General features: G+C 35.5%; 1 protein-coding gene across 1 annotated transcript; it reads left to right on the top strand.

The window, feature by feature from the left end:
- The first annotated feature begins 3493 nt into the window (after positions 1–3493).
- Positions 3494–4336, top strand: LOC125206304 (shikimate O-hydroxycinnamoyltransferase-like). Its single transcript, XM_048105577.1, has 2 exons — positions 3494–3694; positions 3914–4336. Exons 1-2 carry the CDS (start codon positions 3494–3496, stop codon positions 4334–4336), a joined length of 624 nt encoding a protein of 207 aa, XP_047961534.1.
- The last annotated feature ends 9938 nt before the right edge of the window (positions 4337–14274 follow it).

Raw genomic sequence — 14274 nt, 5'->3', positions numbered from 1 at the left:
ATTTATCCTCATTATCCATCTCTATTTTAGCTATGCATTGTTCACGTTAGTTGACATTAAAAATATGCAACAATTGTTAATTTGGAACCCCAGTCCTAAAGTCCTGCATCCACCACTGAGTGTGAGCATGAGTTTTAAGAAATGCAAAGAACAGTGGTTTAAATAAGTCAGTGGACTATCATAAGTCCCACTTATATATATTAGTTTTATAATAAAATGTGTCAAATAAGTTGGTGGATAGTAGGCCTACTTACTATTAATGATAAAAATGAAATGTGATTTTTTATCGTGGGACGGAGGTAGTAATTAATATTGATAAAAAAACATATTACAATATATAGAGTTAAATGCCCTTTTGTGTAATTTTAGAATATTTTGGTAATTCAATAAAAGATGGAAAAGACAGTATAAACAAACGTCCGCACGCGGTCGCCACCGTTAAACTATTACCGGACAAAAATTAACTTTGATATTACTGTTCAAAAAATTTTTTTGTTGATATATAATATGCTGGATTAGGTTTCTACTTTTCACATGGCAAGAAAAGCGAAACTCTTCCATTAAGGTGGACATCTTGGAATTAGTACAACACACGCAGGTAAAATCTGGATCTTTACTTCATAGTACTGCTTTTGTATTGATTAATTTTCTTTTGGCTCATTGAATTGGTTGTCGCTTTGGAGAGCTTGGAGAGATTTGCTAGAAATTTTTGTAACGATGAAAAATGACTTAGAGTATCCACAATAAGGCAGACGTCTCAATAGTCTAGTACTAAGACTAATCAAAAACACCTCTTGCTATGTCACTAGGACCAACCACTACACTGCCACATCACTAGTGTTGACTAAACACTGCACAATATAGCCTAGCACTAGGACTAACCAACAGCCTAGCCAATAAAACAAATTCACAAATACGCAATTAAAAATTCGACACGGATACGGAAAAAAGTGCAACCATTTTATTTAAAAAAAACATACATATTTAAATTTTTAAAAAAAATACATAGTTCAACAACAACAACAAAAAATCATCCCAAAGCTTCGATATACGCAGGCCCCGTCTCACTCCTCGTCGTCCCCTTGGCCAGTCCCGGCGGCATCGGAAGCCCTAGAAGCTCCCCCAGCGGCACCCCCGACGGCGAGTGGAATCCCCAAAGCGCGCCTCATATCGTAGATGAGGCTCTCCAGCATCTTCTTGTGTAAGGGATTTGTTGCCTCTTTCCACTTCCTGTATGACCTCGAACAAGTTCATCTATTGTGCATGCGCGCAAGGTTGGCGAGAGTGGGACTGGGCTCGGCACTGGGAGCTGCAGATTGGTCCTCTGGGGACCCACTAGAGGCTCCCCTAGACATCCGCATAGCCGTCTTTTGCCCAACCAGGCGACGGCGGTGGGAAACCGATGGAGGCCGGAGGGGTCTCTTCGGCACCGTCAGGGAGGTCGTGGGAACCGACACTAATGCTGTACTTGCCGGTGATGTTGAGCTTCGTCCGCTTCGGCCAGCCAGCGTCAACACCTGAACGAAACTTGGCGGAATCCATCAGCACCACATAGGCGTCCCAATATTTAAACTGGCTGAACTTCCTGGTCGGGGGAATTGCTGGAGCGACAACCTCTTCACATCTTCCATGGTCTGGCCGCTGATTATCGTGCGGGTGTTGTTTTCGTAGATGCTGGCAAATCGAGTGACGGCAAACCTCACTCGCTCTCACTGTTTCTGGTACTCCTCAGTTGTGTGATGTCTCCCATTCTGCAACAGAAATATGTCGTAGGCTTCGCTGATGCAAGCCCACATCCTTTCGATAGTCTGATCGACAGAATGTGATCATCACAGACATTGATCCAGATCTTGGCCAGAGCGACGCACTCCTTTGGAGACTAGACGGTCCTCCGTCCCTCACCGGCTTCCTCCCCCTCGTCCCCCGCACGCGAGGACTGACCAGCCACCCTGATAGAGACTTGATATTCTATTTTGTTCCGGAAGGGAGCTGATATTCTCTCCATATATTTATTTAGTTTATTTATGTTTTAGTATTATTTGGTTGCTATGATTTTATTTACTTTCCCTAATGGTTAAGATTTGATTTTCTTTTGATTTACTTTCCTAGTTTATAGGAGATCTTTTTGCTCATGGCAAGAATTTCTGGATGTTGTTTATCATAACTTTGATGAGGATGCCATTTACTTCGCCGAGACGAATAAACTTCTCAACAAAATTTTGAAGGCAGTTGCATATTTAGCAAAAAAAAGGAGGCCACATCTGATTCTGTCGTCGAGACTATTGCAAAAAATGACGTTGTGTCAACAACAGATGTCAAGTTTGATCCCGTCATCAACGAGACGAAAAAAGATGACGACGAATCGCCTCAAGCATTGGATGAGGCAATGGCTTTGCTGGAAACCAAATGTCCTCCACAGTCTCATAGCCCAAAAATCAATGTTGTCATCATTGGTTATGTCGCTGAAATCGCTGAAGAGATCTCATGCCCGAAGACGGTTTCTCCGTCATTCGTTGAGGTCACAAGCGATACAATTTTATTTGAAGATCTAAACAAATACAACGAGATGGAAGATTATTTTTCCAACTTCCACCTTGAGGGCAAGGTGGCTTTCAACGGTGGGGGAGTTGATAGGGACCTGATATTCTATTTTATTCCGGAAGGGAGCTGATATTCTCTCCGTATATTTATTTAGTTTATTTATGTTTTAGTATTATTTAGTTGCTATGATTTTATTTACTTTCCCTAATGGTTAGGATTTGATTTTCTTTTGATTTACTTTCCTAGTTTATAGGAGATCTTTTTGTACCACACATATTTATTATAAATATGTGTGGAGTCTTTTATTATTATTGAGCATAATGAAGAATTAAATTATTAATCTCGTTCTCTCTTCTAGCGTGAAAGCTCCCCCTAGAACCTCAACTAGGGTTGTTATCTTTTTCTCTCTACAAATTCACTCAAATAATTCCTCCGATAGGCTAAACCCTATCACACCCCCTTGCCCTTCTTCTTTGACTTCCCTGCCGAAGGACCCCGACACCCTACCACCAGTGGACTCTCATTGGGGGGAGGGGACTCCCTCATCGGAGATAGACCCAACACCTCAAGTGAGAAAGTCTCATCGCCGATGAACTGAGTCTCTAGTGGAGTACAGGCCTTGGAACCGGCGATCAATGAATCCATGTAGGGCCGATAGACATTGTCCCCAGGCGATTGGGGGACCCTGCATCATCCCACTCCCCATCCTGGGCATCATCATCCCGCTCATCCCTACCATCCCAGGCATCATTCTCCCCATCCCCGCCGCCATCCCGCCCATCTCCCGGCCGCCAACCCCGGGCATTTAGGGCACCATCCCACCCATCACTGTCATTCAAGGGTACATATTATAGTACCCGGGCATCATCCCCGCCATTTGGGGCAACATCCACGCCATTCCGCCGATAGATTTTACAACAGGTTGTCGAAAGGTTTTAAATATACGAATTACATGGGGTTCCGATATATGCTGATTAGGAATAGCCTCGACATGGACTGCAACTCAGCCGGAGCTGGCTTCGTTGTGGCTTTCTCCGATTTCTCGCTCCACCAGATAGGCAACTTGGTCCATCCCAACCTCGGATTCCGCCACCTTGTTGTCCAAACCCTGGACAACGTCAATTCCGATAATCGGCCGTTCTTTATTCTTCAGATACTTAATTCATTCACTACTCACCTTTCGTTTTCGATAATTCTCATGACATATTTTACCCAGTGGCGGATTTAGGGGGCTGGAGGGCCCCCTTCAGACCGATGTCTCTGGAGCAGGAAAATAGCATGATTGCCTCCTTCAAATAGTAGGAGTACTTTTTTTTCAATTTATGTTATTAGTCTTTTAACTAAGAGGTCTATGGTTCAACTCCCGAATTATGTGAAATCTTTTAAATGCGGTGGTTTGGCGATCGGACTGTGTATGAATCACATCTTATTGGACGGGATGAGCGCCAAGGGTTTCAACCAAAACCTAGCTTCTCAGGCTTTAGACGACGAGCCACTGGCGGTGGTCCCATGTTTCGACCGCCACCTCATGACCGCCAGGTCTCCACCAAGACCAGCGTTTGACCATCCCGAGTTCTTCAAGCCCGACCTCGGCCCCCTCTCGAGCCCCCCGGTTTTCGACTGCAAGAGAGAGGAACTGGAGTACAGAGTATTCCAGTTAAGCCCTAGCCACATCAAGTTGTTAAAGGAAATGGCCGAATCAGAAACCAGAATCAGCAGCTTGAGCGTGGTGGTGGCGCTTGTGTGGAAGTGCAAGGAGAGGGTGTCCACTCTGCTGAACGGACGACAACGCTAGATCGACCACTGATTGGCTGGAAATCAATAAGGGGCTTCCGTGTGGAGAGTATATGGTGAGTTCTTGGTTGAGGTTGGGATTTGAAGAGGTGGTGTTTCCGTGGGGGAAGGCGCTGCACTCCGGCCCCGTCGTCAGCCACCGCAAGGATATCTGTTGGGTGTTTCCCACGGATGATGGAATCAATGCGTTGGTTTTGCTGCCGTTGCTGGAGATGGACCGTTTCGAGGCCTGTTTCCGGAACTTCTTTGCGCCGGAATCTAATCGTGCCGATGTTTAGATTCCGATCGCAGCATCGGAGAATCTGGTTTAACGTTATGTGCTGGTGTAGTGGTGTTGGTTTGTTGGTTGGTTTGTTGTCGTCATATAACTATAAATTAAAAAAATCCAACTACTGTGGCGTGTAATTTTACTTAAATATAATGAAATTCCTTGCTAATTAGAGTGTCATTTAAAATTAGTTTCAAAATTTTATTCATCGTAATGGGATGTTATCAGAAGACAATAAATTTTAAAGAACGTAATAAATGAAATTTATAGTGGTATAATTGAGGCGCTAAATAGTGGAATATATGAGTGGTAAATTAATTTATTATTACATCTCATGATCATGTATAATGCTAAATCTGTAGGGATAATTAATAATTTAATATAGTTATCTTCGAAGCAACTTATATTACACGTTGATGTATATTTTAAAAGAAAAATGTGTTATAGATATAATGGCAATGCTATAATGGGAACTTTATAGTAATTATATACCAGATTTTATTTTTAGTTTAATTAATATTTTGTATATATACTACTATCCTTTACATTATATTGTACTACTATATTATTTAGATCTACTTAAGGAGTGTATCTGTTAACATGGGGCCCGTATATTTATGATGGACAATATTCATTTTATTTCTCTACTCATATTGCATTTATTTATGGGTATATATTTAAATATAAAATATTAGTATAAATTTGTTGTCTGTATATATTAACATACATGAGTTTCTAATTAAATTAGTCTTTATAAATTTTAGTGAAAATAATTTAATAAAAAAACTAATTTTAGTGTGCTTATTTTTTTCACTTCCAATTTTATTTTATTAACTATTTACAAAAAAAAATTGAGTTTTCTCTCCAATATTACCATAAAAATTGTTACTATTTGATACTAATTGATTAATTAAGGTAATTTAAATTTATATTAATCTATTTAATCAAGATTAGTTATCACATTTTATTTGTCTATAAGGACAATAACTTTTATATACTCCATTATGATCAAAAATTTTATCTATAACAACGTAAATGTTTTTCACAAAAATCACAATTTTTTTATCCGCGAAAGCAATGGCTTTTAGTTATTACAACTTTTATGCATAAAAATAAATTTTTCTATTCAAAAAAATAGTACTCTAATTTTTATTCACACAAACTTGTATTCATGACTAGAATTGTGGAATAACTTTTTATTCATTCACAAAAAAGTTAACTTTCATTCACAACTTTTATTCAAAAAAATAACACGATCCAATAGAACAAAATTATTTATTAATTAAAATAATACTAACTTTTATCTATTAAACTTATAGTAACTTTTGTTAGAAAATAATATTACTAAATTTTATTTACAATAACACTATTTTACTCGCAAAAAGTAGTAAATTTATTTTCTAGAATAATAGAGTTTATTTATAAGCATAAAAACTTTTATTTATTGGAGTAATAATTTTTATTTCTTAGAATTATAACTTTCAATTTAAAGAAAAACACTTTTTTCTATTAAAATTATTCTTTTGTTGACAACTATAGTACAATACATTCTATTCATCAAATGATTTTTTTTTTCACAATTATACTAACTCTTGTACAATAAAAAAATTAAATAACTTTTGTCCACAATAAACAAAAACTTTTATTCCCAATAAAAAATAGTAGTAAATTCTATTCATTGAAACAAATTATGTTTATTATTATTCGAAACAATAATAACTTTTTTGTTTTAACCTGCACTTTAGTTTTGCATAAACAATAATTTAGTACCAACTTTTATTCTCATGAATAATAACATATATTTAAAAATTAAAGTAATAAATTTTATTCAAAATAATAATAATTCTATATAATAGAGTAAAAAAATTTATGCTTTAAAAAAGTTATGATTTTTCATAATAAATAGAGTATAACTTTTATTTGAAAAATAAAAAAATTTTATTCGATAATGAACTTTTATCAATCAGCTTTTATTCTTTCTCTCTCATACTTTATCCATTTTTTCTCCTTCGTCGTCTTATTTTACCAATTTCTTATTAAAATCTATGCCATCCACTTTTCACATTAACTTCAGTAACATTAGCATCACGACAACTAACTTCTATAAGTATCCATATCTTAAAAACGTTTCAAGATTCACTCAACCATTCATATTTCATCATATTATGCAATTTTATAGCAGAGCATACTCTTTCAACCAAAATGAAACTTGTATGTTTTTTTGAATTTTTTTTTAACATTTACCTAATAAAAAAAAATACCACACAAAAATACACCTAATTAAGCAAATAAAAATAGTACTTAAATTGACACCCCACACACCACACCAATATGGAAATTTCCATTCACTCCTTTCTACAATATTTAAATGGATACTATTACCGATCAATCCAAATCCCACACCATATATATTTATCCTAATTCACCACAAATAATTTCTTTCATCCTAAATACTAACTTCGTCTTCAACAACACATTTTCACAATGAATACCACCAATAATTTGTATTAGTAAGTACTCCCTCCGTCCACAAAAGATGTCACACTTGTGGACGAAATGAGATTTTATGAGGTTTTGTTTCGTGTGCTGGGTGGAAAGAGAAAATATAATATTTATATTATTGTGAGAGAGAATTTTTTCTAAAAATAGAAATGTGGCGTTTTTAGTTGAACAAACTAAAAACGAAGGTGAGACATCTTTTATGGAACGGGGGGAATATTTTATTAGTAGTAGTTAGATGTTTATCAAAATTAAAATTCAGTCGTATTTATTGGATTCAAACCAATAACTCATTAACTTTAAACTGTGGCTCAGTAAAATAGTGGTAAAGCCCAAGTCATTTACTATTTCCCCTTTCTTCCTCACTCTACACACTGCCTTAAACCATCTTTAAAATAAGAAACAAATAAAGAATAAGCATTATTTGGAATTTTAGCTATTTCTGTATCAATCATAACTAAAGACTTGCACTTTTGCATATTTTACTAGATTACAATCATACAGCTTACTTCACATTTACCTAACAAAAAAAATTGGACAGAAGAAGCAAACTAACGTAAAAATATAGTAAGACCTTTTAACTGTATTTGAATTTTATCATTGGGTTTAGGGGGCATAATGTTAATAAAGTAAAGACAGAGGGGTGGAGTGATATCTACCTTATTAATTCTTACTTTCGTGTTTCTTCTTTGTCTGTAAAACCTCGCATCCATATTCTCAATTTCAGAGGTAAGCTCTGCTGTTTTGCTCCTATCTTTTCCATTGTTTCACTAGATGTTTGATTTTATATTATGAGCTATAGTCTCTGTAAGTAAAACATGTGAATAGCTGCTTATTTTATGCCTAGTTTGACATAACCATTCTTTCGTAATAAACTTGGGATTTTTGTTTTATAGATGTTTTTACAAATAATTTTTTTTATGTTAACTTTTGCTAAACTTGGTTCCTTCTTCCTTGCCCTCTTCTGTTTAATTGACTTAATAATTATACATTTCTTCATCAGTAACTCTGAAGAATGTTGGGAAAGAATTATCGTAGCTATTGATACTCTTTGGCCTAGTGCGTCGAATTTAGATTTTCAATTCCCCCAGTATCATAGAATGATGGTTTGGTTGGTAGTTTTTTCCAATGATAAAAACAATGTGAGTGAAATAGGACCACGTTAGATGATTAGTCTTGAGTTTTATATCCTGCTCGTTATTCTGTACGTTGTACCAATGCAAAGATTGTTTCTTGGGTCCTTTCATCACTTTGCTAGTCTTTAAACACATATAGGCCACAAAATTCGATTACTATCAGGTTGACGGAGACACACACCGAATGCACCGCCGCCTCCCACAGCTCTAGCACCTAGGAAACCCATCGGCTGCGACATATTAACCTACGAACCACAACAACAAACTCATTAACACAATACGGCGACTAAAACAAATCAGCAAACTACCCAAAACAGACAGAGGTGAAATACCAACATCGGTATGTGAGCAGAGGCGGTTGTTAGATCCACCGTTTGATGACCGTCTGAGTAGAACATCCTTCGTGATGGAGAGTAACGTGTATTTAAAAGAGTGTCAAACCGCAAATATTTAAAAAAATTTGGAGGGACATTTGAATGTTTTAGCTTCCTTTCCCGACTTAATTTCGGCTAGAGGGGTGGCAGAAGTAATTTCGTAAAAGGGATGAAGACATTTTCGTCTGACAGCACGCAAGCTGTCATATCTTGACTCCAATTCTGAAATAACAAACACCCAAAAATGGCATAGTGCTGGGTGGGACTGGTCATATTATTTAAGTCAAGATTCATCTCTTGCATTTCGAAATAGGGATAACTGAACGAGCACTAAGAATCAGATCTTTTAGTGTCCTTGACTTTAAGCATTGAGTTTAGGGGCCAAAATGTTAATAAAATAAAAACAAAGGGTTAAGTGATATCTACCTTATTAATTCTTGCTTTCGTGTTTCTTTATTTGTAAAACCCCCCATCCGTATTCTCAGTTTCAGGGGTAAGCTCTACTGTTTTGCTCTTATCTTGTCATACCCCAACCCTTATGACTTATGCACTTACTATAAATAATTTCAAAATTTATAATAATAAATAATCCACACGTCAAGTACATATTTCACACATATTATATAAGTTCAAAAACCAACATTTATTAAGTACATATTTTAAAACATTCTAAACCGTTGTGGGACCCTCTCACCGCTCTATATACTACACATTTATTTATATGCAAAAATGATGAGGAGGAGAAGTTGTCAAAATGCGTCAGCCGCCGACCCTGATAACATGTGGAGTTCCTATGACCCACGTCAACCTAAATTTAAATAATTCCAAAACCATGTAGAAACATATCAATTGCATCAATTACATATTTCTATCATATTCCACCATTGATATCAGATAACACATATTAATATCAGAGTCACATCATATACTCCAATTATTCACTCTATATAAATACCTAGCAAAAAAGCACATAAAATGTGTAAAATTAAAAGTGTGATTTAAACACATCTGATTACGACAGAAAATCTAATCAAGTTCTAAATCTTCTCCTAGTCAGTTTCTCGATCCTTGAATTCGATAGCTACAGTTCTATATCATTTTAGTGCATAACTACATAAATATTACTTCTCAATCTACGTCTCTCACTCTAATCTTCTTTTGTTATATTTTTCTTTTCCTTCCCTAGCAAACTATCATTTTTCATTTATATAGATGTCGGCTTAAATTTGCTGACTCCCTTATCTACTTTTTAAAAGAAAAATACGTAAAAGTGAAAAACTATAAACGTGTTATTCCATAAATTATCTAACATAATATATAAAAAAAATAACTCATTTGATTAGTAACATGTAATAGTATAAAGAACTCCAAATACTTCTTATTTTTAACATATTACATGAAATATATTATACATATGTATGCTTTACGTAAATTATTTTATGCACATATAGATATACTCCACTTATACTTTAATATAATCCCAACTAGATATATTTATATAAATATAGGCAGGCAAACGTTTTTTTTTAAGTACCTATATATACACATATATACTTAGTTTATACATAATTATTATCTAACTAACTATATTAACAACTGTTAAATAATACTTATTTGTAATATCTACAACATATATACTCCCATGCACACCTTTATACCTTTTTAATATTTATGTAAAATATATAAATATCACATATGTAACATTTATTATACAATTAATAATATAAATATGCAAAGATAAATAAAAATATATTAATATGCAAAATGATGCATGTTTCAGGTTAGGGATGTAACATATCTATTCCATTGTTTCAATAGATGTTTGATTTTATATCATGAGCTATAGTCTCTGAAAGTAAAACATGTGAATTGCTACTTAGTTTATGCCTAGTTTGACATAACCATTCTTTCGTAATAAACTTGGGATTTTCGTTTTATAAATGTTTTTCACAAATGATTTTTTTATATTTAACTTTTGCTAAACTTAGTTCTGTCTTCCTTGCCCTCTTCTGTTTAATTGACTTAATAATCATACGTTTCTTCATCAGTAACTCTGAAGAATGTTGGTAAAGAATTATCGTAGCTATTGATACTCATTGGCCTAATGCGTTGAATTTAGATTTTCATTTCCCCAATTTCATGGAATGATGGTTCGATTGATAGTTTTTTCCATTGATATAAACAATGTGAGTGAAGTAGGACCACGTTAGATGATTAGTCTTGAGTTTTATATCCTGCTCGTTGTTCCGTACGTTGTACCAATGTAAAGATTGTTCTTGGGTCCTTTCATAACTTTGCTAGTCTTTAAACACATACAGGCGTAACAAGCTACAAAATTCGATTACTATCAGGTTGACGGAGATACACACTGGCAGTACCGCTGCCTCCCACAACTCCAACACCTAGAAAACCCATTGGCTGCGACATATTAACCTACGAACCACAACGACAAACTCATTAACACAATACGGCGACTAAAACAAATCAGCAAACTACCCAAAACAGATTGAGATGAAATACCAATGTCGGTATGTGAGCAGAGGTGGTTGTTAGATCCAGCATTTGATGACCAATCGAGTAGAGCATGCTTCGTGATGGAGGAATTGTTGGGGTTTGTATACTAAAAGATGCTTTGAGCGTATATGCCTTTGTACAGTCAGCTTGTGCATGTATACGAGAAATACCACATCCACTTGTTTACCTAATTATGAGTATAAATAATATAATATAATGGTTTATTATTAAAATATAATAAACAAGTCTAAGGCTTCTTACTAAGAAGGTTAAAGTAGGGGAATACGAGGACTTTCATGTGTTCACCAGTAGGGGACTTGACCAGATCTAGTAAGAAGAAAAATGAATTCACAACCTAGATAGGCTTTGGCTACCTATTGGTATGGTTGCGGTGTTTGTGATAATTCTCCCTTACCTAAGAAGAAATTAGTAACACCGGTGTGGTAAAGCATTGAAAGGATCTAATACGAAATGTATTCTTTATTATTATCTACTGTAAGAATATATTTCAGAAATTTTAGTATTTTCTAGTCTATAATATTTATCAATATTGTTTATTTAATCAGACGCCACTTTGACTTATTAATATGAGAGAGTTTGTACGTAACTCAAATATGATATCTTGGGTGGTAGTAATTGAATAACATGAAGGTATTGGATTATTATTTCATAGAATTCGCGTGTCCAGTGTGGTATGATTAAATCCCCAAGAGGTGTTTGAAAAAGGAATTTATTATTCAAAAATCTGCGCAGTTTGAATTTATTCTACGAATAATAAATAAAGTTTCAAACTAGAAAACTCTTCGGAGAATTAATTTGATTCAAGTCACATAGCAGACAAAGAATTAAATTGATGGATTAAGATAATCTTAAACGCGGGAAATATTGTAAAATAAAATGGACCCAAGTTATTTGTAATTTGGTGATTTAGATGGGAGTGCAATATTATTCTTTAGTGGAACAAAATAATATTCCATTGATGATATATTAAATCATGGGTCATTTGATTTAATTAGATATTTATCTAATGGATGAGCCCAACATCTAAATCATTCCATGGATCCCCATCCTAACCCAACAAATCCAAGCTTATAAATTGTGTAGAGATGGGAAACCCTAGAACACAATACAACACAGGACAACACTCCTAACCCTAACCCTAGCTGCCAAGTCGATGTCTATCTCTCTCCCTCTTGGTCTCGATTTTCGTGCCCTAGCACGTGGGAGAATAGGGTTCTTGTTTTGTTCCTGTTCTATCCTAATTCATAGGATTAGTTCAAGACAATCTCATGTTTGTGTTGGTTTTCCCTAGATCTCATATCACTTTTATTTGATTGTTCGAAATCCGCCCACACGGATGAATAATCAAGGACGTGGGAATAGTATGGAAGATTCGTGGTCGATAAATCAAGGATCTCCGGGTGGTGCACCTAGCAACGTCATCCTATGATGGATCAAGAGGTAACAATCGAATCTACATCAAATTGCATGTTAACGTGTTTATTTGATGTGTTCATCTATAGATCTATTTTATTTGCATGAAATTGGAATCGAATACATAATCACCTAATTAGATTCGTAAGGACCTGTTTATTTTCTTTGTCTTTCGTTGCGGTAGTCCCAACCGGAGTAACGTGTATTTAAAAGAGTTTCAAACCGCGAAGATTGGGAAAATTTTGGAGGGACATTTGAATGTTTTAACTTCATTTCCCGACTTGATTTCGGCTAGAGGGGTGGCAGAAAGAATTACGTAAAAGGGATGAAGACATTTTCGTCTGACAGCATGCAAGTTGTCATATCTTGACTCCAATTCTAAAACAGCAAACACCCAAAAATGGCATAGTGCTGGGTGGGACCGGTCATATTTATTTAAGTCAAGATTCATCTCTTGCATTTCGAAATAGGGATAACCGAACGAGCTCTAAGAATCAGATCTTTTAGTGTCCTTGACTTTAAGCGTTGAGTTAGGGGCCAAAATGTTAATAAAATAAAAACAAAGGGTTAAGTGATATCTACCTTATTAATTCTTGCTTTCGTGTTTCTTTATTTGTAAAACCTCGCATCCGTATTCTCAGTTTCAGGGGTAAGCTCTATAATTTTGCTCCTATCAATTCCTTGTTTCAATAGATGTTTGATTTTATTATTACGAGCTATAGTCTCTGTAAGTAAAACATGTGAATCGTTGTTTATTTTATGCCTAGTTTGACATAACCACTCTTTCGTAATAAATTTGGAATTTACGTTTTATAGATGTTTCTCACAAATGTTTTTTTTTTTATGTTTAACTTTTGCTAAACTTGGTTCCATCTTCCCAGCCCTCTTGTGTTTTATGACTTAATAATCATACGTTTCTTCATAGTAACTGAAGAATGTTGGGAAAGAATTATAGTAGCTATTGATACTCTTTGGCCTAATGCGTCGAATTTAGATTTTCACTTCTCTAATTTCATAAAGTGATGGTTTGATTGATAGTTTTTTCCAATGATATAAACAATGCAAGTGAAGTAAGACCACGTTAGATGATTAGTCTTGAGTTTTATATCCTGCTCGTTGTCATATGTTGTACCAATGTAAAGATTGTTTCTTGCGTCCTTTCATCAATTTGCTAGTCTTTAAACACTTCCAGGCCACAAAATTCGATTAGTATCTTATCGAAAAGGTTTCTGGGGGCGGGGTTAAAAGGGTCCAAATCGGGGGAACGTTTGGGGGCGAAGTGAAAAGGGCGCTAGAAGGGGAACGGCCGGGGTGCGCCGGGGGGAAAGGCTCGAGAGGAGAAGAAGGATTGGGATGATCATTAACAAGGGCATAAAAGTCAAAAATTGGAATCTCCCAAAAGAGGGAAACCTCCCATAAAAAGGGCCCGGGAGAGAGAAGGAGTTCGCCCTTTTGGGGTCCCCACCCCACTTAGTTAAATTTCTCTAAAATCTTTTTTAATTATCCAATCTTTGTTCTGCCCAAAATGGTCACTTTCGCAAAGTTCGGGGAAGTACGCCGGTTCCAAGTTTCAGAGTATAGTAGTATCCGCCCATGGCAAAACAACCGTTTCCATGCTTTCTAGTTTAATCTTTACTTGTTTTTTCGGGTTTGTTGCAAAAATCATCGTTGTTGCCCTTTGAAGATTTTTGTTATTTTCCCAAAATTTGTTATG

This window comes from Salvia hispanica, chromosome 2 (genome assembly GCF_023119035.1).
Source record: "Salvia hispanica cultivar TCC Black 2014 chromosome 2, UniMelb_Shisp_WGS_1.0, whole genome shotgun sequence".
Lineage (NCBI taxonomy): Eukaryota > Viridiplantae > Streptophyta > Magnoliopsida > Lamiales > Lamiaceae > Salvia > Salvia hispanica.
Note: the sequence above shows the minus strand (reverse complement) of the source record. Positions and strands in the feature narration are given on the sequence as shown.